Source organism: Leopardus geoffroyi, chromosome A1, assembly GCF_018350155.1.
Source record: "Leopardus geoffroyi isolate Oge1 chromosome A1, O.geoffroyi_Oge1_pat1.0, whole genome shotgun sequence".
Classification (NCBI taxonomy): domain Eukaryota; kingdom Metazoa; phylum Chordata; class Mammalia; order Carnivora; family Felidae; genus Leopardus; species Leopardus geoffroyi.
The window spans coordinates 4492048-4518444 of record NC_059326.1 but is presented as its reverse complement, the minus strand read 5'-3'; the positions used below and the strand labels follow the sequence as shown (position 1 = coordinate 4518444).

At 46.5% G+C, this 26397-nt stretch overlaps 1 protein-coding gene across 7 annotated transcripts in view; it reads left to right on the top strand.

The window, feature by feature from the left end:
• The window catches only part of SPATA13 (spermatogenesis associated 13), a 340610-nt gene that overhangs the window by 285669 nt on the left and 28544 nt on the right, over nt 1–26397 (top strand). For 3 of the 7 annotated variants that reach the window (XM_045455583.1, XM_045455725.1, XM_045455782.1), the window contains 2 exons: nt 898–1263; nt 2911–3055. In XM_045455583.1, the coding sequence (XP_045311539.1) occupies nt 898–1263; nt 2911–3055 (511 nt within the window). Of the gene's footprint in view, nt 1–897; nt 1264–1470; nt 2215–2910; nt 3056–14156; nt 14176–24548; nt 24781–26397 lie in introns of those variants that run through there. The other 4 variants (XM_045455830.1, XM_045455665.1, XM_045455965.1 and 1 more) reach the window with 4 other exon arrangements.

Here is a 26397-nt window from a genome sequence, read left to right as displayed (position 1 = left end):
TTTTTAACAGCAATAATTAACTGTGGCTGATAAGGGCTGTCACAGCATTTCCCCCACACAAGGACCCATTGTTCCCCAGTGAACCTTGCCGAACCAAATCCCCAGACCTTAAGTAACTGGCCTGAGGTCACAAAGGTAGCTAGTGGCCTCGCCTGACTCACACAGAAGGCTGCCCATTTCCAAGCTCATAGTTCCTCTTCTGTCTGGTACATTGCATTGCCTCTGAAAAAGGTATTGGGACAATTTGAAAGTAGTGGCTAATTTAGGACCACAGACTCTCCAGCTGTGGGATTGTCTAGTCCTGAAAGGTTAGTCATTCCTTGTTCCTCCCAGATCACACAGCTAGTTAGTAGCCTGATCTGGTTCTTTGAATCCCGGGTCATTGCTCTCTCCATCAGACTTAACTTACTGAATGTCAGGCCTTAACAGCCCAGACTTAATCTTATTAAAGCACCTTCTGTTTTTAAAGATTATTGCAGGAAAAGACCTTAGAGTAGCACCTACCGTGTTCCGCATTCCTTTCTCCTTCTGGGCTCCTGCGTTTCCCCGTGCCATTGGTGTGTGTATTTTGGGTGACACCACAGTTGAAAGTTCTTTCTAGTAACTCACAGTGGTACTTAGTTTCTTAATGTCTTTTGCAGTAGCTCATTGGTCACCATACATCACGATTTAAATTACAGTCTTAATTCAGCCTGCAGTGAAAGGTGAAAGTCGTGCTTATTTTAAGGCACGTCTCAGTTACGTCTTTCTGTTACACAAATAACTTCTTAAAATAAACAAATAGATCAACAAAGCCTTGAGGCAAGGTTAAAGAGGATGGGAGGGAGCGCATAGCTTGTTCTTTTCCAATACCTCCCTGGACATTGGTGCTCACCTAACTTGTTCGCATTTGAAAAGGTTGTGGCTGAGGAATCCTGGAGGCGGGGCTCATCACGGGATGAAGAAAGGACAGAGGCTCAGAGGATCACCAGGAGGAAGTGGGGTTCTGGGAGAAGGTCAAGGCCCCGACCGCTCTCCGACTATGGCCAGTTGGCCAACCGAAGTCTCTCTATTCCTGAAGACTCCATTGCTGTGGACCCCCAGAAAGAGGATACTGTGGACGGGGACCAGCAGCCAAACACAGCCTCCATGGACCCTGCAGACCAGAACCCTGCCGTGGGCTGTCCCAAAGGCAGCCGGAGAAGACGCCCCATCTCTGTGATAGGCGGGGTCGGCTTCTATGGGAACAGCCAGACAGAGGAAATAGAGAGTCTTCTGACCCAAGTAAGACCTGGTGTGCTTCTGCCAAGGCTAGCAGAGGCCTCCAGCTTCCTGGCCTTTGTTCTCTGCTGCAGACTAACTAACCAGGCCGCTGCTTTTCTTTCTCCTCTCTGCTCAAGGACGATAGACTCCCAGCCTTTCTTCCTGACTTTGGAAACACGCGGGAACTAAACTAACAATCTGGCATGTGGATGGCTTTTACTAATCTCCTGTCTCTCCTGGGGCCTCCAACAATATGTGAAACTGGTTTGCTGTTGGTTCTAAATGACCCGAGACTTCAATAAGGGGAAAGGTAGCATTGCACATTTAGCGAGCTTCATGCAAGAAGTTGTTGACAGGGGAAGTGTCCTCCAGTGTTAAAATGTAAGGATAAGAAGAAGATAAGGAGTCGGTTTTTTAGGAGCTAAGGAAATACCTTTTTCCACCAATTTTGTGCTCTTTACCAATAGATTAGAAGTATTTATCAGTTACCCAAAGAGCACTTTGCGGCTACAAAACATTTAAATAAAGGCCCTGTTCAGGATAACATTCGGCAAATGGTATTTGCTGAGATGTGGTCACGGATTCCCAGAACAGTATATGAGTGTGTGCCCGGTTTCACTTTTTGAGCTTGCTAGCTGATACTGTAAAAAACTCGAAATTCTCTTAAAAGGGAAAGCCTGTGTTGGTATTGGATTTTATGTTGAACTTCTCCCTATAAAGCCCATCCCAATGCCTTGTTTCTAGCAAGCGCTCAAATACCTCTTGTTTAATTGCGTTAAACTGAATTGAATTCTTAAGGTAAAAAAATGAAGTGGAAGAATACCGTGAGCTTCTTGTGGGAAGACGTGTCCCGCGCTAGGAAGTAATTCTGAACCAAAGCAAACTATAATCTCTCCCAGCTCGAAACGCAGTGTGGGGAAAATCGAAAGCGCTTAGGGATTATCTCACTTTGGAGCATCACGAAGGAACGCGGTGAGATAATTTTACGCGCTGTAGGCTCATTGAGGGAGTTGGGTGGGAAAGTCCTAAGATGACCTCAGGAAGGCCTAAACCGACTTGGCCTCCGATTTAGTTATAGGGATGGTGCCTGTGGAAGATCAACAGGGGACATAGGCCCTTCTAAAGGGACCGGGTCGATTTGCGGAGAACCAGCTCTCTTTTAAACAAAGCTCAACTGTCACGACAGCTCAGGTGAGGAAGACTCGGGCTCCACGAGACCTGGCGCCTGTGGTGGCAGCGCCTGACGGGCTCGCCAGTCCGAGCGTGTCGTCCGGACTTGGTCTTGGGCACCGGCCGCCCCTGGCGGCTCTGCCGGGAAGACGTCTTCCTTGTGACCCCGCCTCTGTGCGAGAGGCCACCCCTTCCTAAATCTGCTTGTCCTCTTGGACGCTTTGCTCTTCCTGAGTGTCACCCCTCGGTGTGTCGCTGGCGTGAGAGGCAGTGCGTGAGTCGATACCGGGTTTTGAAAATCTTGGGGTAAGTCGTGGCAGCCGAACCCCGCGGTGCGGCCTGAGGCTCGTGACACGACTTGGAGAAGGCGCTTCCCCTCCCCTCTGTGAGCGGCTCCCAGGTGACGACGCCGAGCTGCTCACAGCCGTGTGTGTGAAGAGCCTGCGAAAGGTGCCACTTCCTGGCACCTCCTCACAGCCCTCTGCTTTCCTTTTGCAGCCGGCAGCCAGGCCTCCCGTGCCAGCTCACCAGGTGCTGCCCTACAAGGCGGTTTCGGCCCGGTTCCGGCCCTTCACCTTCTCCCAGAGCACCCCCATCGGACTGGACCGCGTGGGGCGCCGGCGGCAGATGCGAGCGTCCAATGGTGAGTCTCCCAGGCCCGCCCTGTTCGGGGGCCCCCCTCTCAGAAACCGGGGTGGCGTCCTCGGTTGGACCGCTCGCCGGGACTCCCAGGTGCCCGCCGGATGGCGCCCCTCTCCGCTGTCTCTCTGGGCCGGGGCGGCGTGCGCGTGGGAGTGAGGAGGGCTCGTCTCCAGCCACCCACGCGGGCCCGGGGGCGTCGTCAGCCATCCAGGCCGGGCGTGCCGTGCCATCAGGCGACCCCGTGCTACAAGTTTGCTCCTGTCGCGTCTGTGTGCCTGAGTGCCTGCGGGTGGAGAGCTAAGCATGGAGTCCCGGGCGTTTGTCGCAACCCTTCCGAAGCTCTTTCTGGGTGTCTGAGATCCACTGACGCCCCTCTGAACAGCAGAGAAAAGCCCACCTAATGTAGTAGTTAATATGCTCTCAGTACTTATCCAGTCAGTACTTGGCGACTTGACCTGGTCCCACGTGTCCTCGGAAGGATGTTTATGTTCTTAAGAAAGGAAATCCTCCCCCACACTGATACTTGTGTCCGTGCGGCCAGCCGGTCGCATGGTGGCGTGGCCTGCCGTGCCCTGGACCAGCGTGACTAGAGCTCACGTTCAGCGGAGACTCACCGGGGGGCAGCCTGGCCGTGTGCTCTGCTGTAGCGGCTCATTGATCTGCGCAATTACCTGCCTCGCCAGCTGCTCTTACTGTCCTCGTTTTCCAGATAAAAAAGCCCAAGTATCCTTGGGTAAACCGCCCTGAGTCGCTCACCAGGAAGGGGCAGGGTTGGGATTTGAATCTACAGATAGAACTTGCAATGCCAGGAGGTTCCTTTTTAAAAACCACTGAACTGTGCTGACCCCCTAAACAAGTGCAGCAGACACCGAGGATGACGGCCCCAGCGGCAGGGCTTCCTGTCTCACTGTTAGGAGTGAGTGTCGTGTGGAGGGCAGGAGAGCGGGAGCTGGGTGGTGGGAAGCCGAGCGGGGCCACCGCCCCGCCGCAGCCAAGTCCTCCACGCGACACACCCCCGAGGCCGTACGAAGAGGATGGGTTTGAACGGACTTGGAGAAGGCTGAGGGCGTCGCCTGAAGAACTGAAATCCCAGGGAGACGAGGAGAGGAAACACGGGTGGGTGGGGGGAAGGGAGAGAGACCAAGGAGGCGTGAACTCCCTAGGCGAGGGAGTCGTTTCTAAGGACAGGTCGAAGAGGACGATGGCTAGCGACCAGAAATGTGACGGGAAGTTCGCTGATGGATTCTGACACAGAAGTTGTCGAGGACCGCGTCCCAGGAGGGCCACGCCGGGGGGTGAGAGGTCAGAGGGTCGGTGAATGGTGAGGAAGTGCTCCTGCCCTGATGGTGTTGCCATGGTTTCGAACTCGTGTCACATATACCGGGAGGGGTCCAGGGGGGCTCGCAGGTGGAGGTTGAAGAAATTGGTGAACATCTCGTGCCTGGGTCAACCTCTCAGCTCTGTGGTCTGGCCACCTGGGAGTCTTTGCTCCCCTCCTTGTGGAGTCACTAGGTCCTGTCTGCTGGTTCTCAGGGTCACCTTGCTCCTCAGGCTCCTTAACCCTTCCCCTCACGGCCACCCCGTCGCCTCTTCAGCCCTCACGGCCACCCCGTCACCTCCTCAGGCCAGGCTCTCATACACTCTCTAGTCAGAGTCACTGTTCGTTTTCGGCTCTTTCCCACCATTGGAACCAAGTCCCGGTTCCTTAAACAAGCGAGTTGGCTTTTGTAAACCCGCGTCTCTCCTTCCATCTGTTTCTGTCCCTTCTCCTGCCAGCGTTTGCCATCCAGCGTGCCTGCATCCGCTCTGGGCTTTCACACTCCCTTCGCGCTACTCACGGTGCCCCCTTTGCCTCGAATTCCCTTCTTTTCCTTTTCCTTGTGTCAGCATTCTTCCCATTCAGAATTCAAAACGCATTCCCTTGTGTGCCCTTGGAGACAAAGTGCATCCATTGTCCTCCTTCTGCAAAGCCGCTCAGCCCCAGGCCTCGTGTTCGTTCCCTCTGATCCGGTCATCCACATCTGGTGATGTGTTTTGGGAAAGTTTTCCAAAAGGAGAGAGAAAGCTACACGCACACAGCGTTTACAGCATTTACAGCACCATGATGGCACTGAAGCGGAAGCCACGGGAATGTGCCGTTACGCTGGGATCGTGGGTCGGGGTGCTGCTTAGGCCACGACCTCAACACACTTCACATCGTAAGTAGGAAAACGAACAACGTGAGAAGCGACAACCGCAATTTTAAAGTGAGAAAAAAATAGAAAATAAAATCATGTATGTTGTATCAGTTTGCTAAGGCTGCTGTAACAAAGTACCCCGAACTGGGTGCCTTCAATAGCAGAAATCTTTTGTCTCAGTACTAGAGGCGAAAGTCAGATGAAAGCGTTGGCACGCTGGTTCCTTCCGAGGGCAGGGCCTGGGAATCCCTGCCGGCCCATCCTAGCTTCTTGTCTTGGGTACCTTGTGCCTTGGCATGTAGATGTATTGCCTTTGTTTCAGTCTTTATGCCACTATGGCTTTCTCCATGCCATTGAACTAGGGCCCACCCTAATAATCTCCTCCTGACATGATCGTCTACTAAGACCTTATTTCCAAATAAGGTTACTTTGACACTACTGGGGGTTAGGATTTTGGTACCTGTACAGGGTACATAATCCAACCTAGAACATAGACCGTGATTGCAACAGTTTGCAACATGTACACACGTGGTCAAAGATTTAACAAGAATATGCAAAAAAAAAGCAGTGTGGTTCAGTTGGAAGGAAGGTAGGTGAGGTCTCCTCCAACCCTGTACAACCCTATGCAACCCTGTACATACAACCAGCTTATTTCTGTGCTTTCTGTAACAGTGTTTTGTTTTGATTTTTGTTGAGAAGCAACAGAAACTGACTGACCTGCTTCAGCAAAAACAGAATTTATTGGAAGGATGTTAGGTGTTCCCAGAGTTGAAAATGGCTAGAGGACCAGTCTGGGAAATGGATGGCAGTCAGGGTTGTTCTTGGGAAGCAAGGAACCACATGCAAGAAGCCAAGAAAGGCGTGTAGTAGGAAGGTATAATGCCACCCCTGGGAATGAGTGAAGAACCATTCCTCCTGTCCTTCAGTCACTCACTCAAGAGTCAAAGTCCCAGGATAGAGAAATCAATTATTTTTTCTTTCTTTCTTTTTAAAAAAATTTTGTCATGGTTATTATTTATTTTTGAGGGACAGAGCACGAGTAGGGGAGGGGCAGAGAGAGAGGGAGACACAGAATCCAAAGCAGGCTCCAGGCTCTGAGCTGTCAGCACAGAGCCTGACATGGGATTCAAAACCATGAACCGCGAGATCATGACCTGAGCTAAAGTTGGACGCTTGACCGACTGAGCCACCCAGGGGCCCCAAGAAATCGATTCTTGAAGCTTAGGTGATGTGTCTGCCACCTGGTGCCGCTGGGATAAGCACAAGGTCTGGGTGCCTCCAGAGACCCTTTGCCTTCCATATTAGGAGGCAGGTACCTGGGTCCCTGTCACCAAAGCTGAACACAATGGAAGGGAGGTCATTCCCTTAGAGGAAGTCCAAGTAGTGTTAGAAATAGGGGTGTCTGGGTTGCTTAGTCGGGGAAGCATCCGACTCTTGATTTCAGCCCAGCTCATGATCTCACTGTTCATGAGATGGATCCCCATGTCACTTGTGTGGGATTCTCTCTCTCTCAAAATAAATAAACAAACATTAAAAAAAAATAAATAAATAGAAATAGATCCTGAACAGGTTCTCTCTTCATTCATTCATTCATTCATTCATTCATTCATTCCTTCATATATTCAGTAGCTGTTGAGTGCTTCCCATGTGCCAGATGACAGGAGTGAGCAAAAGCCCTTAAATCACTTACACTCTGGTGAGGGGATAATGAGTTAACAAATGACTCTGTAATACGGCAGGCAGTATTATAAAGAAAACTGAAGACGCGTGGAGGGTAGTCATGTCTAAAAAAATGTCATTCTAACATGATGCATAATTCAGTCCCTGCTGAGTCTTTCCCTAGAGGGAGACAACTCAAAAGCTTGTCAGTTACTGCAAACATGTCCAAGTCTAGGCCCCCTCCCCGAGTCATATCCATTTCTTCTGCAGTTCTGCAATGCCTTTTCCACTCCGTAAACCCAGAGGTAAATTTAAGCAACATACCATAATCATAATGGAAAGAGGTGGGGGCGGGGAGGAAAGGAAATAGAAAATAAGTATTATGTATATATACATGGTACCACAAAAGGAAATCCCTCCTGCTTCTGGTTGCAAGGTCATACCTGCTGTTTTTGACTTTGCTCATCTCATTGCTGTTGCAGGCTCCCCTGGCCCCTGCCCAGTACCTTACCTGGTAGTGTTCTTTGCCAGCTGAGGTGGCCCAGACCTTCACTCCGTCGTGTGGGGCTCTTGGTGGTTCTGCTCGCTTAGAGTCACAGTAGTCTTACTTATTTGCCTCCCTTAGTCAAAAAAGCAGCCCATCTATAAAGAAAAAAAAATTGTGTGGAGCACCAACCTGAGCCTTCCAGGCACTGGTTTTACCATTAGGAAATACAGCAGAGGATAAAGCATCACAAACTTCACATTCCAGTATTGAAACCAATTCAGTAAGTCAGTAAAGAGCACGATCTCAGGCCGTAATGATGGCTCCCGAGAGAAGAACGTGGGTGATACAGTAGAGAGTGTGGCAATGGGCACAGCAGAGGGTGACCTAGTGTCCCTAAGGAGGTGACACTGGAGTGGAGGCTTTAAAGGTGAGTGAGAGCCAAAGATCTGAGGGAGGAGAAGTCCCAGTGGAAGGAACATCAGGGGCCCAACGTTAGACTGGAACTTGATGTGTCTGAGGTTCCGCGAGAGGGCCAGGGTGACCGGAGTTCAAGACACAAGGGCAGAAGAGGGCGTTGCAGTCTGGTGGGGAGGCTGCGGCCGGACAGAAAGGGCACTGCAGGTCTTGGGTAGGACTTGGCATTATTCGAAGTGAAACTGGAAGCCATTGCCAGCCGGGGAGTGAAAGGCACTGATTTAAGCTTTAGAGAGGAAGGACAGTGTGGGGGAGAAAAGGCAGAGGAGGGGAGACTGATTTGGACACTGTTGCATAAGTCCAGTTGGGAAACAGTGGTGGCAGTGACCACAAAAGACGTCCATGTCTGTCTTGGGTGCTCATTTTCTCCAGTGCACAGGGCGGCAAAAATGGCCGGCCTTGGTTCTAATCCAGCAGGGCCAGGCCTGCGAGTTCTGGTGGAAGGACTTCTCTCTTGGGGGAATAAATTCAGTTTTGACAGGCGAAGCTGTTGAACAGGAAGAAAATATTTTGCAAATGTATTGTTCAGTAATCATGAGAAGCAGTCCCTGTGCTGGCCCTTTGTTTCTGGACCCGTGTACTCTGGCCGTGGGTGCACAGCACCGTAGCAGTCACCGATTCAGTGCTGTACAGACCCTATCCAAGGCAGCATCGCAATTTCAGGATGTGTCCCCAAGCTGTCTCCATAACATCATTTTCATTAGGCCGTGATTCCATGCTTGTGGACAATGGGAAACAAGAATAAAGCTCGCGACACTCGTGGACACTGGCCTATCACCGTGCTTCCCTCACTGGGGCCCTCGGGTAGAAGCATGGTCATGTGAGGTGCCACGACATTGTGTGAGGCCTTCAGTGCGATTCTAGCAGAGGTCTGACAGGTAAGGAAAACAAATCCAAATCTAGAATAAATCTCTTTGCCACTAAGGACAGATCATCCACCCCTCCATTATGAAAGGGTCCATTGTAATCAGCTTTCCACAAGGAGCTGTCTGGTTCCTTCAAGGAACCATGTCATTAACTTTGTTGAGAGGGACACCCTGTGGTTTAGCCCAGGCTTGGCATCCATTTCTGCCACCATGGCCTCTTTTTTTTTTTTTTTTTTTTTTACCCCGAACCCACTGAGTAAGCATCAAGATGACTAGAAACAAAGATTGGCGTTTATAGAATGGGACATAATGTTCACACAATTATTAAACAGCCTCTTTTGCAGTAGGATTCACATGGGATGCGACTGGACATTAATAGGGGACAGACGACTTCTCATGCTTTCAGTGAATTCTGACATATTTAATTATACTCCTTCCCGAAACCAGTCCATTACCTACTCTGTTCTTCCCAAATTCCTCCAAGCTATTCAGCCAAGCCATTGTCCTGACCATGTATCCACACAAGCTAAGTCCCTGCTGAGGCCCTTTCTCCTCCCACTCAGAAAGGATTAGGAAGAGTTCTCGCCTAGATTTTACTACTGGGGGTTTCCTTTTCTGGGTGGAGGGTGAATGTTGGAAGATCCCTTTTGGGAAGGCTGGAAGGAAGAGTTGTTAACCGTGGGATACTGACCCCCAGGTTACCTGGCTTCTGCTTCATAAAGAGGCCCTGAGTTTGGAAACCACCCGATCTGGGAGCCGTGTAAGGGTCCTTGATTCTCTGCCATGGTGGTTCAAGTCAGGTTCCTGTCACCAGATTTGGAAATGCCCTGCTATACAAATCAGGTAGTACTGTAGTGGAGTTACCACTTTTGTTCCTGCAGACCCTGTAATAGGTTGGGGACAGCCAGAAATCGCGCGGGCCAGCCATTCCGGTGAGTAAACTGGACGTGCTGCCCCGTTTAGGAGCCGTGTCCTCTTTTCCTGTGACAGCTGTCCTACCTCCATGGGGGTCCCGGGCTTCCGTGCAACAGAGGCCTCTCTCGCCGACTTCCCTCGCCTAGGCAGATGAGCAGTACAGTGCTTAGAAAAGTTGCTGCCACTCCCATCACCTGGTTTGGGAGACCCGGCCCGGGGGGTGGTGAGTCCGTGATAGACCAGGTACTGCATCTCTGCCTTTCTGGCCTCTGTACTCCTTTCTTCCTCTGTGCCAGATGCTGGCCCCTCCACTGCCTTAAGAGTGGGCCAGTGCTGGGTCCAGGTCTGTGGCCCTTCTAAGTGCTGGGACGACAGCCAGCTCCATGAGCCCGTGTGTTGAACGCATGATCTCTGGTAGATGTCACCCAAATGGATAGACTGGGTTGAATCTAAATTCACGTTCAGTAAACGCAGCGCGAACACCTTGTTTGGGTCCTGATACCGGCAAACCAGTATAAAAAGATCGTTAGGAGACAGGCGGGGAGATTTTCACATGGGCTGAGAATTCAGTGAAGGAATTGTTGTTCGTTTTGTTAGTAGGGATAACGATAGTGTAGTTATTTTGAAGCCCTTGTTTGTTATGGGTACATAGTCAAATAGTTTTTGCACGAAACAACATATGTGAGGTTTGCTTTAAAACGCTCCGAAAAGTTGCTGAGAAAAGTTGGGAAAAAACTGACAATTGTGGGTTCATCGTTTAATTTCTCTGCTCTTGCGTTTGTTTGAAATGTGTCATAAACGTTTAAAAAAATAATGAAAGTATGCTTCCTCTTCCCTGGATTTGCTCCCCAAATCTGCAAATCAAGAAATGGCCGCAACTAAATTTTTCTCAAAATGTAGATATTTGAGTATTAGCAAATTAATTTTTGTTAAGAAATAAAGACCTACTGCTTCAGGTGGAGGTGAGCTCTCTCTCCCTTCTGGGCACTTCCTGGCACCGTAAAGTACGGTCTTACCTCCTTACTAGCCCCTTATAGTCTGTGAAGGAAGGTCACATGGAACAGTCCTCAGTAATGATCGGATGGGTGACGTATTGAAATCATAGAATCGAATCAGGAATCAGAAAGTTCGCGAAGGGGGAGCTGCCAGCCGATACAACCTTACCGCTTTGCTGCTGATGGTGTCTGTGGCCCTTCTTTCTCCCCGGGTCTCCCCAAGCATGCCTCTGGTGTGGTAACTTTCTCGTAGGCGATTATCTTTGCTGCCTTTTGCTTTCTTTTATGAAGCTTCTGTCTTACATCCAAGGCAATTTATTATGTCACAACCTACCTGTGCTCCTGATTTTCCCAAATTTGCTTTGGGTTTCTGCCACACGTCTTCCCTCGACTGATCTGTATTGATCAGAAGCCAAATTCGATCACTTTTCAAAATTCTTACTGCTTGTGTCTGCTCATCCTTCTCTTCTCATCTCACGCATCAAGTATAGGTTAGCTTGCCCGTGTGACATAAGGCAAGCGATGATCTTAACCAGAAAGGAAACATTTCTCAGAAAGGAAAACATTCAGTTTCTTCAGCTATTAAATTTCTGTGGAGGGGCGCCTGGGTGGCGCAGTCGGTTAAGCGTCCGACTTCAGCCAGGTCACGATCTTGCGGTCCGTGAGTTCGAGCCCCGCGTCGGGCTCTGGGCTGATGGCTCAGAGCCTGGAGCCTGTTTCCGATTCTGTGTCTCCCTCTCTCTCTGTCCCTCCCCTGTTCATGCTCTGTCTCTCTCTGTCCCAAAAATAAATAAACGTTGAAAAAAAAAAATAAAAATAAATAAATTTCTGTGGAATCTTTATGGGTCACAAGCAAGGAGCTAAAACATGACATTGAAGATCCAGAGATCTGGGGATGCCATTTTTAAAAATATCTGTTTGTTATATTTTTAAAAGGCTTCTCATTAACCAATAAATACTATATTATTATGTAATAATGCCACACAACAGAGAAACAAGATTAGGTACAGTAATGATTAAATATAAAAACTAAGAAAATGGTTTTCTGAGGAGATACAGTGACAAGTTGATTTGACTAGACTTTTTCTTTCTTTTTTTTTTTTTTTTTAAAGTACACTCTACACCACACAATGGGCTCAAATGCATTTGCTGTACCAACTGAGGCAGCCAGGTGCCCTGACGATATTAGGCTTTTTATGGCTTTTAGAAATATTTCTAAATTACTCAAATTATTGCTTGGTTTGATTTTTTAAAAATTTTACATCGTACTTTCCTATGAATATAGTCATTTTTTGCAAGCCAGGAAAGAGAATCAGATTAAGCCATTGTAGCCCTGTAATGACCTAGGCCAGAATCACTCAGTCTTCAGCAAAATGATGTAATAGTTGCTAACAACGGCATTGCAAAACTCTAAATCAGAAGCCCCATCTACAACCTTTCCTTAGGAAACCAACCAAAAAGTCCAGTCCTTAAAGGCAAGACATATGTAAAGAATATATATATGTTTAAATTCCCAGCGTACTTAATGTACAACGTTAGATTAGTTTCAGGTGTAGAATATAGTGATTCAGCGTTTTTATGAATTACTCAGTTCTTAACATGGTAAGAGTACTCTTAATCCCCTTCACCTATTTTACCCCTTCTCCCCGCTCCTTCCCCTCTGGTAACCATCAGTTCTCTATAGTAAAGAGTCTGTTTCCTCTTTTCCCCCCCTTTGTTTTGTTTCTTAAATTCCATATATGAGTGAAATCATGTGGCATTTTTCTTTCTCTGACTTATTTTACTTAGCATTATACTCTCTAGCTCCATCCATATTGTCGTAAATGGCAAGATTTCATCCTTTTTGATGGCTAAGTAATATTTCGTGGTGTGTGTGTGTGTGTGTGTGTGTGTATCCATCAGTCGATAGACACTTGGTCTGCTTCTATAATTTGACTGTTGTAAATAATGCTTCAGTAAACATAGGGGTACATATATCCTTTCAAATTAGTGTTTTCATATTCTTTGTATAAATAACCAGTAGTGTGATTACTGGATCATATGGTAGGTTTGTTTTTAATTTGGCGGGGAGGGGGGGGGGGACCCTCCATACTGCTTCCCACAGTGGCTGCACCAGTTTGTATTCTCACCAACAGTACATGAGGGTTCTTTTTTCTCCACATCTTCGCCAACACTTGGATATAAAAAACATCTTGGTCTACAAAGGACAGAACGACCCGAATTGTACACTGGCCGACCTGTGAGCACATTAGAGCTAGCTCATGATTGGTGGAGGGAATATAGTTGGCCCTTAAATAATATGGGGGTTAGGGACCTGCTCCATCCCCACCCTGTGTAATCCAAAATCAGGGTGTAACGTTTGGTTCCTCCAGAACTTAACTACTAACAGCCTCCCGTTGCTCAGAAGCCTTACTGGTAACATATGCAGTTGATTAACACATATTTTGTATGTTATATATATTATATACTGTATTCTTATAATAAAGTAAGCTAAAGAAAATGTTAAGAAAATCATAAGACAAGCCTGCTGACTTTTAAAACTCCAAAAATTAGAAAGAGACTAATACATTTACAGTATTGCACTAAATTTATTGAAAAAAATCTGCATATATGTGGACCCACACATCTCAAAACCCATGTTGTTCGAGTCAACTGTATTTTGAAAACCTGCTCTGAGTGTTTAAAAACTCCTGGTTCTAGCGCCAATAAGAAAAGCAGGTAAAAGATACCACGGACGGCAAACTGATCGTTGGTCTTACCACGGCCTACCACTAGAATACAAAGCCAAGTGTGAGAAATAAGGCAGCGTAGAAATTTCCCAAATAAATTATTTCGCGATAAGAAGTTCAACCTATTGTATTTTTCATTTTGCTGCAGAATAAATTGAGGACTATTTTAGAGAAAAGCGTGATGGCAGTGGTGTGCCTACCCCCCATGGCCTCCGGCTTCCCCTACACTTAACATCGCTCGCACTGTGCGTATCCGTGTGGAAACACTCGGCAGGACCATCTGCCGGGTCAGGAGGTGAAGAGAACTCACTTACTATCTTTGGGGGGCCCCCATTGGCCAGTTGGTCGAACATCCGCTAACTGTCCATAGGCACTGGCTTCTGCCCAGTGCCTTCAAGCTTGGTTCGTTCCCCTCCGTGACTTCTTGCAGAGGTGGGTGCTGGTCCTCCGCGAGTAGTCCCGGGAGGCTTGGGGTGCCCGGTAGACGATTGCCTCGGGGAACCCCGCGGCGACACCGGGAGTTCTCCTTGCTGAATCAACGGTAATGCGAAAGGCCCAGGCAGAGACGATGGGGTCGGCCGCCTCTTGGGAAGCCTGGTGGGGACTCTCCTTAAGCCGAGGCCGGCGTGCAGCTGCGCCAGCACCGAGCGGGGCCACCCCGGGGGCCCGGGGGCTGGAGAGGCGCCCCCACCCGCGTGGCCCCCGTGCGGTTGCCCGCCCCGCGTCCCGCCCCCGCAGCGCCGGCCCTGCAACGGCGGCCCCGGGACGGCCCCCCGCCTTGTTCGGTGTCATCCGGCGCGTGTTACCTACACGGTTAAGGTCGGTTTGTCTAAAGGAAAGGAAAAGCACACTGAGACGTTGTCTGCTGTCTTTAATGCCCAGTTGGGGGTTATCACTCAGGAGTGACGTTCTTTCCCTGTCTTCGACACCTGTTTCTTCAGTTTGGTTTTGTACTGAAATGTATTTACTCAGAAACGGAAAAGATTTCCTTAGGTGTATTTATTTTCCCCATTGAACTAGTTTGAGTTGTAAAAGCAAGTTTATTCAGCCTTATTCTGACGTTGACACTAGTATTAGAAGTGATACAGGGCGTGCGTTGAGACATGATCGCACGGTGCTATTTCAGGAAGTGCCCAGGGTGCTCTGCTTTCAGAGCTGAGCTGTTAATAGGCCCTTGGTTTACCAGATCCCTCCTTTGTATACATTTAGCAAACGTGTGTAATGATGTGAGATACGTCTGTCTCCATCTGTGTATCCGTATCTACGCCCTGTTATGAGTGAAGCACCGTGCCGGGGGCCGGGTGGTCCGGAGGAAGCCAGAGAGCGTTCTCACGGAACCTCCAGTAGGGCGTGGGGACTTGTCAAGCCGCTGCAAGGATCAGGGAGGCCAGTGTGAAGAGAGAGCATGCATATCAGATGTGGGGAGCCCGGGACTTCCTGGAGGAAATATACCAACGTTGAGATGTTGTTACTGAACCAGCGGGTCGGCTCCTTGGGGAGTAAGAGACCGAATACGCCAGGTGGAGTTGCCTCACGAGGTAACTTTGTTGAGAAGAACACAGGATCACTTCCAAAGCCATGACTCCCCAAACAGGGGTAAGCAGGCTCCTTCTGTTGGGCTTGGGGACGAATATTGAAAGGGGGCGGCCTCAGCATAAAGGGACAGGCATAAAGGTGCACGTGTGCACTCAGAAAACGTGCCGGTACGTATGTTGTATGTTATGCTAAGAAAGCTTATGCCCCTCCCAGGGCAGGGATTTTAACGTAAGGAAGCTGAGGTAACTGTGGGGCACTTTAGGACTCATGTGCGCAGCTGCAGTCCTGGTGGGGTGGGGGTCATACTCAGAACGTTTCTTTTTCTGTTCCAGCAATTAGCTAGCTAGTCTCTAAAAGGGAAAACTGATAGTTAGGCAGGGGCTTCTAGGACTTGCCCGGGTTCTGGGAGCCCTGCAGGTAACAACGTGAAGGGTGAATGGGAGTTAGATTAGGGTTGTTGTCGGGGAAGGTATATTCCAGGCAGAGGGAACAGTGTTTGCGAAGGGTGGAAGCCAGAGAAGGGAGAGCACATTTGAGACACTGAGGTTGGGGGTGCCCAACAGAAACTTTCTCACCCTATCCACGGGCGTCTCAGACTCAGGGTGTTCTTCAGATTCAGACTGATGCCTGCAGGATCCTGAGGGCTTGCTTTGTGAGGCTGTTCCTGCCTACTGTTTGAGTTATTTCCCTACCAGGAGTCAAGGGCATGCCTCCAAACCCACTTCAGGCAGCTGTGTTTATTATTTTAATTCTAGATCTAACTTAGGTATGTAAACACATGAAATGTAACACTGAAGGGACTCACATGTATGAAAGCTAAATTGAATACTTTGTAGAGGTTCAATAAAGGTGAATTGCCAAAAAGTTATTTCCTGTCCGAATTAGATGACAATTGATAGCTGTAAAACATGAAAAATCAAGACATCTGCACTCAGAAGTCTTCACGGGCATCTCTGGTTATTACTGTACTTTGAAGAGACCGAAACTGGAAATCACAGTCGACACGTTCTGTTGTGACTTCTGCAAGAAAGAATGCGGAGTTCCGGTCAGATGATCACACACCAAGACCTCTGGTCCTTTGTGATAACAAAGATGAATGCAATTGCACTTTTAGGTGTTTTAAGTCAAGTTCATGGCATGAGTGCATGTGTAGTGTTTCTGACTTAGGGCTTTCGTGCGGTCCGACCGTTTGCGAGGGGGGACCTCTTCAGTAGGTGTCCCAGCTATGGCAAAAGGTGAGGGAAGGATTGAAGTGTTGAGAGAGGAGTCTAGACTAGAGATCAGAGGCAAAGACCTGCCCATTAGGGCCTCCAGGTGAGGGGATTAGACTAGCCCAAGGGCAAGTAGGAGCCAATGGGGTTTTAAGTGGAATGAGGTGATCAGATTGGCATTTTAGAGGCAGGGGCTGTCTAGACTGTGTCCTCTCTGGAGACCGGAGGAGTGTGTTGCTAGGTCAAGCGGCCTGAGCCCTGATCTGAGAACATGAACGTAGTCCTGGAGAAATGAAAACCTGGAGGTCAGGCCAGTTGGATGTTTTGGGTGCTGAGGAGTATAGGGTGATGGGGAGTATAGGAGAAGAGCACATGCGTGGGGGGCCGGGTTCCATCCTGGACATGTTGAATTGGAGGCACAGGTGGGACAGCTAAGTGATGTCCTCACCATGCCCTTCATCGTGAAGGTCTGATACTGAGGAGGGGGAGCCAGGAGGGAAGTAAAGACGCGAAAGTCGGCAGTAAATGAATGGCTGTTCTTCAAGCTGTGGGAGGCAATGTTATCATCCGAGATGGGCGTGTGAAAAATGAGGAGACGATCAGCAACATTTGGGGACCAGTAAAGGAAAAAAAATCCACAAAGAAGATAGGAAAGAAATGGCCAGACAGGTCAGTGGTGTCCCAGATGTCAGAAGAAGACTGGCGTCAGGGACAGAGTGGTTAACACTGTCACATGTATCCAGAGTGAAGTTGGATACCCTGAAAAATACCCCTTGGATTAGCGGTAAGGAGGACTGAGTTGACCTTGATTGAAAAAGGCAGCTTGAGTTCACCAGGAGGGCAGAGCCAGAATGCTGCGAGAGGGTGCCTGCAAGGCTGTGGGGGACGTCAAGACTTTAAGTTTTAGCGCAGAGGCATTTTATCTGTTGTCTTTCTCATTTCTCCTAAATGCTGGGGCTAATGAAAAGAACTTTTGTCTTGCTACCTTATTAAAAAATTATTTTGGCTTTACATTGCAGCATCTGAAAGCTCATTGATACAGATGTGTCTGTGTTTATTTTTACTAAATGTTTCTGAAAGAAATAGTAATATTAAATATGTACCATGAGTTCCATTCCTTGACTTAGGGTTATGAGGGTAATATCCCAACATTAAGGAGGCAGAGGAAATTTAAGCATAAGGGTTTATGCCATTTTAACTCTTGATTTTTTTAGTTAAATAAGTTGTAGGAAAATAAGCAATTTTTTAGAAAAGTCTGTGATGAAGTTAGTAAACTTACTAAAATCCTTTGATTTATTCTTTTACTTGGTCAAAACAAAGAAAATATATTTTTTCCTTTGCATTAGTTTGTTGTTGTTGATCCTACTTCTAATTTGTTATTCTAATAATTGTTATGAAAGTTCATTTTCTCATTGACAGATCTTTAGGTCCAAAAACAGATTTGAAGCCCAGTCCTCTGTTGACTAGCTATGTGACCTTAACCTCAAAGTCTTAATGTCCTCGTTTGTAAAAGGAAATATTAATGTTCTGTGCCCCACAGATGTGTGAGAATGACTGCACACAGTAGACATGCAGCAAATCTTAGCTAGCATTCATGCAAAGAAATAGAGGACCTTACACAGGACAATGGCAGTGAGGACTGTCGGGCCGTGTCTAGAGCCAGACTTCTGAGTCACTTACTTAACTGCACTAGGCAGCAGCTTAACCTTAGACAGCTCACTTCGTCCAAGAGTAAAGCCCTGGAGTACTGGGAGTCTTTATGGAACCGTATTCTGTTTAATTATGATCCAGATGTGGGTTAAGCAAATTTCAAAGGCATACACTCCGGTTATTAGCAAAAGAGAAAACTCTGCTGAGTTTTTTTCTGTTGATTCTCTTGACCCAAGATTTCACACATTATCTAAAGATGTCCCAAAGTATCACTCAGAGACTCCGCTGAGCTTTTCGCTAAAGCAGAAGAAAAAAAGGAAATAGCCGGCGTTAAGATGCCTGTGATGCCTTGAAATTATCATAACCACACCATTACCCTTTTTTTGTCTGATCTCTTATTGTTTGGATTATCTCTTTATGCATGTGCTTTTCAGAAGTTTTCTTTCAGTAATGAATCAGAGAGAAAATACAGCATCAGATCTTGCTTGCTTAGCACCTATTGAGAGTAATTTGAACAGTTCTTGGGAGGGCAGGCTGGAGTATTGGTGATGTCGAGTTTGGTTGTCAGGTGCGGACGTCCTGAGTCTGGTCCAGGCCTCTTTTCCCTTCCCCGTCCTGCTACCAGGGGACACTAGGCTCTGCTTGTATTTATTTGTGAAACCAGATGACTCAGCTCACTTGTCTTCAGGCACGTACTTACAGTAAAAGTGTTTTCCTGCCTGCTAACACTGAGTGCATTGAAATCACTCTCTTCGGACCATGCTGTGAGACAGTGTGGATTCCGCAGTCAGAGGAATTCAGAAATTATTCCGTATACAGGAACAAGTATGACAAACACGGACAGCAGTGCCTTGAACCGTAGTGCCTGCATGTTTTTAGAGATGCCGTTAGCTCCAATAGCAGTTATCTGAGTTGGCATTTCATGCCTTATCATTGCCTATAATCAAGATTTTTTTTTTAAAGGAACATAGCGTTCTAGTCTCTGTCTCAGAAAAATCAAGTGTTTAACATTTTTCCAGCAAACCCTTGAAATTGTTATGATCTTAACAGTTAAAAAAACATTCTCAGTTCTAAAACTTAGATTTGTTTAAATTTCTCTAGAATGAAGAAAAAGTAAAATGTCTCAAAATAGCATGTGTCTAATACAGTTTCAGAAATTGGATTTCAAAAGTAAAAGAAAGAATATTAAAAGTCACGGAAGGAGGGGCGCCTGGCTGGCGCAGTCGGTTAAGCGTCCGACTTCAGCCAGGTCACGATCTCGCGGTCCGTGAGTTCGAGCCCCGCGTCGGGCTCTGGGCTGATGGCTCAGAGCCTGGAGCCTGTTTCCGATTCTGTGTCTCCCTCTCTCTCTGCCCCTCCCCCGTTCATGCTCTGTCTCTCTCTGTCCCAAAAATAAATAAACGTTGAAAAAAAAAAATTAAAAAAAAAAGTCACGGAAGGAGAGCCAAGAAATCTAAACATCTAGCAGACAACCACACCGTGTCCGTACTCTGTTCATGTTCCTATTCTTCCAGACGAATCCAAGGCTTAAAACTATTCAGGACTTTTTCCGTCACTCAGCTAAGCAGGATTTAAGTTGTAAGTAGGGTAGCAGGCGCTCCGACCGGATCGGGATCCCTGCCATTCTACTCCCTGTCTCCTGGTGCTGCGCTTTTCCATCACAAAACAAAGAAAAATGATGTTTTTTATCTGCACATTATACCTGTGTGTTGGCGCTTAACTAAGATTACCATGCCCTAGTAATTGCCTTTTATTGAAACAGAAGAAGAAAGTGAAATTCCTCTAGGATCTATTTTGCTCTTAAAATGTTTGGAACATGCTCAGTCTTAAGGACGTGAAGACAAACACGTAAATACAGAAAAGACCTGGAATGTGTGCTGAAAAACCCACATGCTGCTTCCAGAAGACAGGAGGAGCAGAGGTCTTAAAATTAAGACGTTACCTTTACTTTTAAAGAGCAATTTGTTAGGGACATCTGGATGGCTCGGTTAGTTAATCATCTGACTCTTGATTTCGGCTGAGGTCATGATCTCTTGGTTTGTGAGATCGAGCCCGTGTGAGAGCACAGAGCCTGCTTGGGATTATCTCTCTCTCTTTCTGACTCTCCCCTGCTCACTCTCACGTGCGTGGGTTCTCTCTCTCTTTCTCAGATAAATAAACTTAAGAAAAGGAAAAAAGAAAGGGCAATATTTTATTTGTTTCTCAGTCCAAATGTTGTAATAAACATTTACGCTGGGAACAGCGTCTTTTTTGGAGAGGTTGGGGCATGGAGTAGAGGGTTTATTTAAGCCACTGAGAACAAATTTTCCATCATCTTGTGTGTTCAAGTCTACGTTACCCCAGATTAAAAAGCATTAGCTTTGAAGACACAAAGAGAGGCACGCTTTCTTCCTCTGTATTTTCAAGTGTGCACTGTTCTTGTAACTCAGGCTCCATTTCCTGTGTGCTCTGTGTGACTGGGTCCTCCCCTTCTGTGGTAAGGAGTCTGGCTGCTGAATGATGTTTCGATGAGATCTAAATTGAGCCTGCCTTAGCCGTACGTGAGCAAACAGCATACTGAAACTGTTTGGAGCTGTACATCAGTATGTTCTAGAAAATGTTGTATGTTATGCTGGATGTCATATTTTTTTTTATATTTCTCTGGAAAATAGCGTAACTTCTGTAAATTAATAATATTTCTTGTTTTTAATCCATTCAGAATAAAGGGATCACTCTGGATACTCGGTTATATATGCTAGTGGACAAGGGAGCATTGGTTTCAATAACTGATAGCAAATGGGCAAATTATTTCCTGTAAAGGAATCCCGCCTTCCAGCGTTAGGAACTGCAGCCCCATATCAGCAGTGGAGGAGAGCGAGTGAGTGTGTACATAGAACACATGCTGCATTACTCTTGATTCTGGGTAGTCGTTGCTACTCGGTCCAGCCAGACGTAGGAACTTTCTTGGTTCTTGGCTGATGTGGCAGCCATCCTTGAGCCCATTTCTAAAATTGACAGTATTGTCGTGCCGAAGGGTAGTGTTACTCTGTCCTCTGGGGCCTCCTACTATTTTGTGCCTGTCCTGTAGCTCTTGGTAATAGGGCCGTATCTAAACCTTGGGGGGACAAAAAGTTGCTGGGATGTCCCTAGTTTCAGAATACCTCTGCACCTGCAGGACGGCAGCTGCCTTGGTGAAGCTCTGAGTCGACACCAATGCTGGTCATCTTTCTGTACAAGTCAGAAGGTGGCCACATAAGAAAATCTGTACCATATAGTACTGAAAATAAAAAGACACCAGCAATTCAGAGCTAAATGGAACCTTAACAGCCATCGAGTCAGTCTTGGAAAAGAGTCCTGGAGAAGCAAAGAGGAGACCACTGGTGTGAGTTTGAGGTCTCACTACTAATTTACCCCGATAGTTTTATGGCATTTCCTTTTCACGTATGTATGTGTGTGTGAATATCTACGGGTCTTAAGACCGCTTTGCCAAAAATCGCCTTTATTTCTACATCCATACAACAAAAATCATCAGAACATTCCTTCTGTTTTCAACTTTTGTTTTATCTTCATTGATTTCTAAATATTTGATATTAATATGTAGTTTAAATTTCTCTACTGCCTTGTGGGACTGATCCCTTGCTTAATTCTTTGAGGGTTGCCAGTAATCAATGTTGGTAACGTCTCAGTCCTGATCACGTGATGTAGTGGAATCCTATCCAAAGAGAATAGATTAATGGGTGTGTTGGGACAGGGGTGGAGTTTAAGATTTTTTTCAACTATATTTAAGGTCTTTGTTGTAGTATTCTTATTGATCTTGTAAATATAGGCTTTAATCACTAAAAAAAAAAAAATGTTAGGCTAAAAGTCAAACCTATGTATTTCTTCTTCCAAAAATATCTTAGAAGGGTTGTTGGGTCAGTGTCCTTTGATGAGATGCCTCATTTAAATACAGTTTTTGTTTGTTTACTTTTTCCCTTCTTTTTGTCTTTATTTTGTTTTGAATGTGCAGTAAAGTAAGTTTACTTAGTATAAATGCCTTTAATTTAAGGTCTGAAAACTCCCAGGGATCTTAGTGTAGTGCCTGGACCCCATTTCTGGATTTGGAAAGAGTCCTTGGGAGATAAGAGCTGTCCTCTGTACAGTGAAAAGTGACAGTGGGCCCACAGTCCCTTAGGACAATACCAAAGAAATACAGCCAAGAGATCTTTTTCTTTTTGACAGCTTGTAATTTTAACCAACCAACGAGACAAATGAACCCCAAATTTAAGGAAACAAAAACACTCTGGATTTTATTTGCCTCCTGCTGGAATTTAAACTTTGTTAGAAGGGATACCCATCAGAATTAATTCCAACTTTTCACCGCTCGCTATCTCCTTATTCAGCATTTTGCCTCTTTGTTCTAACTAAAACCACATCTACCCATTCATTCCATGGGCGTCATTAGTTTCTGAATAGATTTTTAAAAAAGCACAGTAGTATTCAAGATGTTGCCGCAGAGGAAAGAGTTTCTTGAATTGCCCGAAACAACACTTCTCAAACCTGAATGTTTATTGGAATGGCCCGGACCTTGTTAAAATGCAGATTCTGATTCCACAGATAGGGCTGGGGCCCAAGAGTCTTCCCTTCTAACCAGCTGCCAGGTCATGCCAGTGCTATGGGTCTATGGACCACATGCGAGTAGCCAGGCCCTGGCACATTTTTTGGGAGGGTTAATAATATGTGTTACTATAAAAAGAGAATTTTGTGACCAAATAAGATGAGGAAAGTCTATGTTAAAGTAACACCGATGTCATTACTTGGACTTCTGGGAGCCTGTGGCTCCTAAGGTATCCTCGTACATTTCTGAGAGGTAGACTTTTTTTTTTCGTGAACCATACTATGCAAATAGTATTCCTTGTGGCATATAGGAAATTTACTTATAGAGAGGGTCTGTTCTGAAAAACAATTGCAAAGAGTCTCTTGAGTTCGTAATTTAATTTAGTGCCTTCTTTTTAAAGAATGGAGAGGCCCCTTTTGCTTGAGCTACTTTATTAATCCTTTAAAAAATTTGACTCTCTCAAATCATTTTTTTAAAATGTTTATTTGTTTATTTTGAGAGAGATTGAGTATGAGTGGGGGAAGGGCAGAGAGCAAGAGGGAGACAGAGATTCCCAAGGAGGCTCCACGCTGACAGACATGGGGCTCAAACCCACAAACTATGAGATCATGACCTCAGCCAAAATCAAGAGTGGGACGCTCAACCTATTGAGCCATCCAGGCACCCCACTCATAAATCATTTTCTAAAAATATTTGCAATGGGAAGATTTGAAGCCAATCTGGTGTTATGAGTGTGTGTGTGTGTGTGTGTGTGTGTGTGTGTGTGTGTGTGTGTGTGTTTGCATGCATTTCACCTTTGTTGTGGATTATTGAAGCTGTGAGTTCCCCCGAAAATTTTCTTTAGCTGGATTTAAGGGTGGGATGCATCGAGTCAGTATAAATAGCCACAGATACTTAAGAACAGTCTACAGTATGGCACATAGTCAACATGGATAATGTAACTAATCACATTATTTGCCTGGTGAGTTCATGCTGTGGATTCTGTGGGGACTGGCACCTTTTGGTGGACCTCGGGCTTTTGGAGTTGTGGCAGCATGACTGGTGACATTTGCTAATTCCTAGTGCAGTGCCAGCAATGTTCTCAGTACTCTACAAGATGTTCTCGGTGACCCTAAGGGGATTATTGGCGCCCCAGTCATACCCATTCTATAGACCAGAAACTGAACTCTTTAGAGACTTAGAAACTTTTCCTCATGTAGTTCGGTAGAGCAGATTTTAAACCCAGCTGCTCTGACCCCCATCAGCGTAAACCATGCATTTACTAACAAGCACTGTTATTTTTTTTAACCACCTTTTATTGAGGGATGACCATGTGATCACTACTTTGCATATATTGTATCTCATTGTTCATCAAGTTAAAAAAGCAGTGTCTTCCTGTCATGCAGAAATTGAAGGAAGTGTATGTACTGTTTGTTAACGATCATTGTTTCACAATAAAAGAAAGACTTGCTCATTGTACATAACTTGGAAAATGGTGAAGAGTACGGGGAAATAAATGAGCTGTATGTCATCTAGAGAGATGCTTTAAGAAAAGCAGTTCTCTTCATTATTTAGGACATACATTTTATGTAGTGAAAGATGTACATATTACTCTCACATAGTAGGGTGTACACATATTTACCTATATATTTTTTGAGCAAAATTCTTCCTATAATGTGATTTCATCAATTACAGTTAACATCATGACTCAAATTTTTGTTATAAAATGCTAACTACATTTTTTAACTTAGCAACCTCCCTGCTTTTTTCCCTGTGAAATGGATATCTTTTTAAAAGCTCTCTGAGGGGCGCCTGGGTGTCTCCGTCGGTTAAGCAGCCGACTTTGACTCAGGTCATGATCTCACAGTTCGTGGGTTCGAGCCCCGCATCGGGCTCTGTGCTGACAGCTCAGAGCCTGGAGCCTGTTTCAGATTCTGTGTCTCCCTCTCTGTCTCTGACCCTCCCCCGTTCATGCTCTGTCTCTCTCTGTCTCAAAAATAAATAAACGTTAAAAAAATAAAAAATAAAAAAAAATAAAAGCTCTCTGAAAGTCCAACTTGGGCTTTGGGATTGTGATTAAAAGCAGCAAACACACTTCTCCTACCTTCATTAACGGCCCTTGACCACACCTGCTAGGCTTGTGAGTGTGTGTGTGGGTTTGGTATGTGGAGGCTTTGCTTGAGTTTAGAACTTCCTCCCTGACGCCCGCGGGCCGCCTGGTGCCGCTGACCTTAGCAGCCCTGAGCAGTGAGCGAGCTGTCCGCTTCTAGGCAGGCTCCAGCCGGGAGTGTGCACAGCGTCAAAGCAGTGAATAAGCGATTTCTGCGGTTTCCGTAGCCGAGAGCCTGTGTGATTCTCCGTGATGCTCAGTCGCACCCCAGTCCCGCTCTGAATGTGGCTGTTTTTCAAAGAGAAGGATGGTAGCTAGAGGGGAAATAGCAAGATTCTGGAGTCTGGAAAGCCTTCACATGGGTATGTGTGCGCAGAATGAGTTATTATATCGTGCCAATGTTGCTGATCCCGGTCTGTTTCTGTCCCAGTTACGGTGCTTTCTCTCTGCTGCTGCTTGTCGGTGTGAGTGTGTCTGTGAAAGCTCATTCGTCCTAGTGCAGCGTCTGAGGGCACTCTTAATTGTGGATGTAGTAAATCAAAGAAAGTGGCTTTGTTTATGGTATGGCAGTTAGTGTGAAACAGACAAAAAGAAGCAAGCGTCCTGTATGAGTTATGGCTCTGGTTTTTATCGTTCTGGGTTTTGCTCGTATTACGTGAAATTGGGAGCTTATTGTTGGGCTGTCTGTAAAAATGCTCCTTGCTAACTTGGGGCGTGTAAGGCTACGAATTGATTTCTGAGAAAGACTGTTTACTGTTTTCAAAAGTGATAATGCCCCATGTTCTGTGACTGCACCCTTCTCCCTCTTTTTGGTATTTTTGTGAATGTTGTCAACTAAAGCAGTTCCTACTTAAATGTGAAGGAACTGTGGTACTCTCACACTAGAAAGTTACAGATTGTAGTCTTTAAAAGGAGTAAGAAAAAACCAAGAATTTTAGCCATCTGCTACAATGTGGATACAATAGGATGCTTTTGAAAGTCTTGCCTCTGTTTTTGCCTGAAATCAATGCCAGTAACTCAGCATGGAATGGAAGAATTGTTTTTGACAGCTCGAAGGCAGCCTCGGGCCTCGCTGGGGCAAGACCATTGGAGTTTGTGCTTCGTCTCGTTGTGATGGGTTTTCTGTGTTGGCTCAGAGCAGACAGGGATGTGGTTATGGCTTCTATGTCTGCAGATTAAAAAAAAAACAAGACCAACCGTGTACTCCGTTTCACCAAAAAGCTGCCCACTGATCACTGCATTCAGAGCACAGACCTGCCTACCAGTTGGCTGTGCTTGTCAGCTTGAGCAGCCGGGCACCACGGTCCCATGCTTGACATGGCCCAACGGAGGCTGGAGTAGAGACCAGAGGGGAGCTGGCCGCCCCCCCTCCTCCTGAGCACCAGTGGGTGCATCTGTGTGTTTGTTCCAGCCAAGCCAGCCAGGCCATCGCGTGGGAGAGCAGAGGCGGCCGGGCGGTCAGTGATGGGAGCCCCTGCTGTCCCCTGCTCCTCCTCCCAGCATTCCTCCACTCCCCGGGCAAGATTCCCAGCCCTTCTTCCCACACTCATGCAAAGGCCAAGGGAAGGCCTGACCCAGCCTCTCGCTTTGGGTGGAATGCTCTCGCTGTAGCTGAAGAGAGGCAGCGGGGCAGAATCTTCTGTGCAAGGCTCTGCACCCTGCCCCCCGCCTGTGTTCCGTTGGGGCTCCCTCGCTCCTGCCCTACCTCCACAGGTGGCTCTGTTCCTTTGACGAGCCTGACTGCAAAGAAAAGGAAGGAACTCTCTCTAACTGGGAAGGCCAGTTCTGTAGAAATTGTCTCTTTTCCTGCTCTGAATGTTTACTGGTTCAGTGTTCCAAAGACTTCTTCATATACTCAGAATACTATGCGCACGCGCGCGTGTGTGTGTGTGTGTGTGTGTGCAGGAAATGATAGCAAACACAGTATTTAGTCCACTTTAAATGATATGCCAGCATACGATAAAGTATGGAGTTTGCTA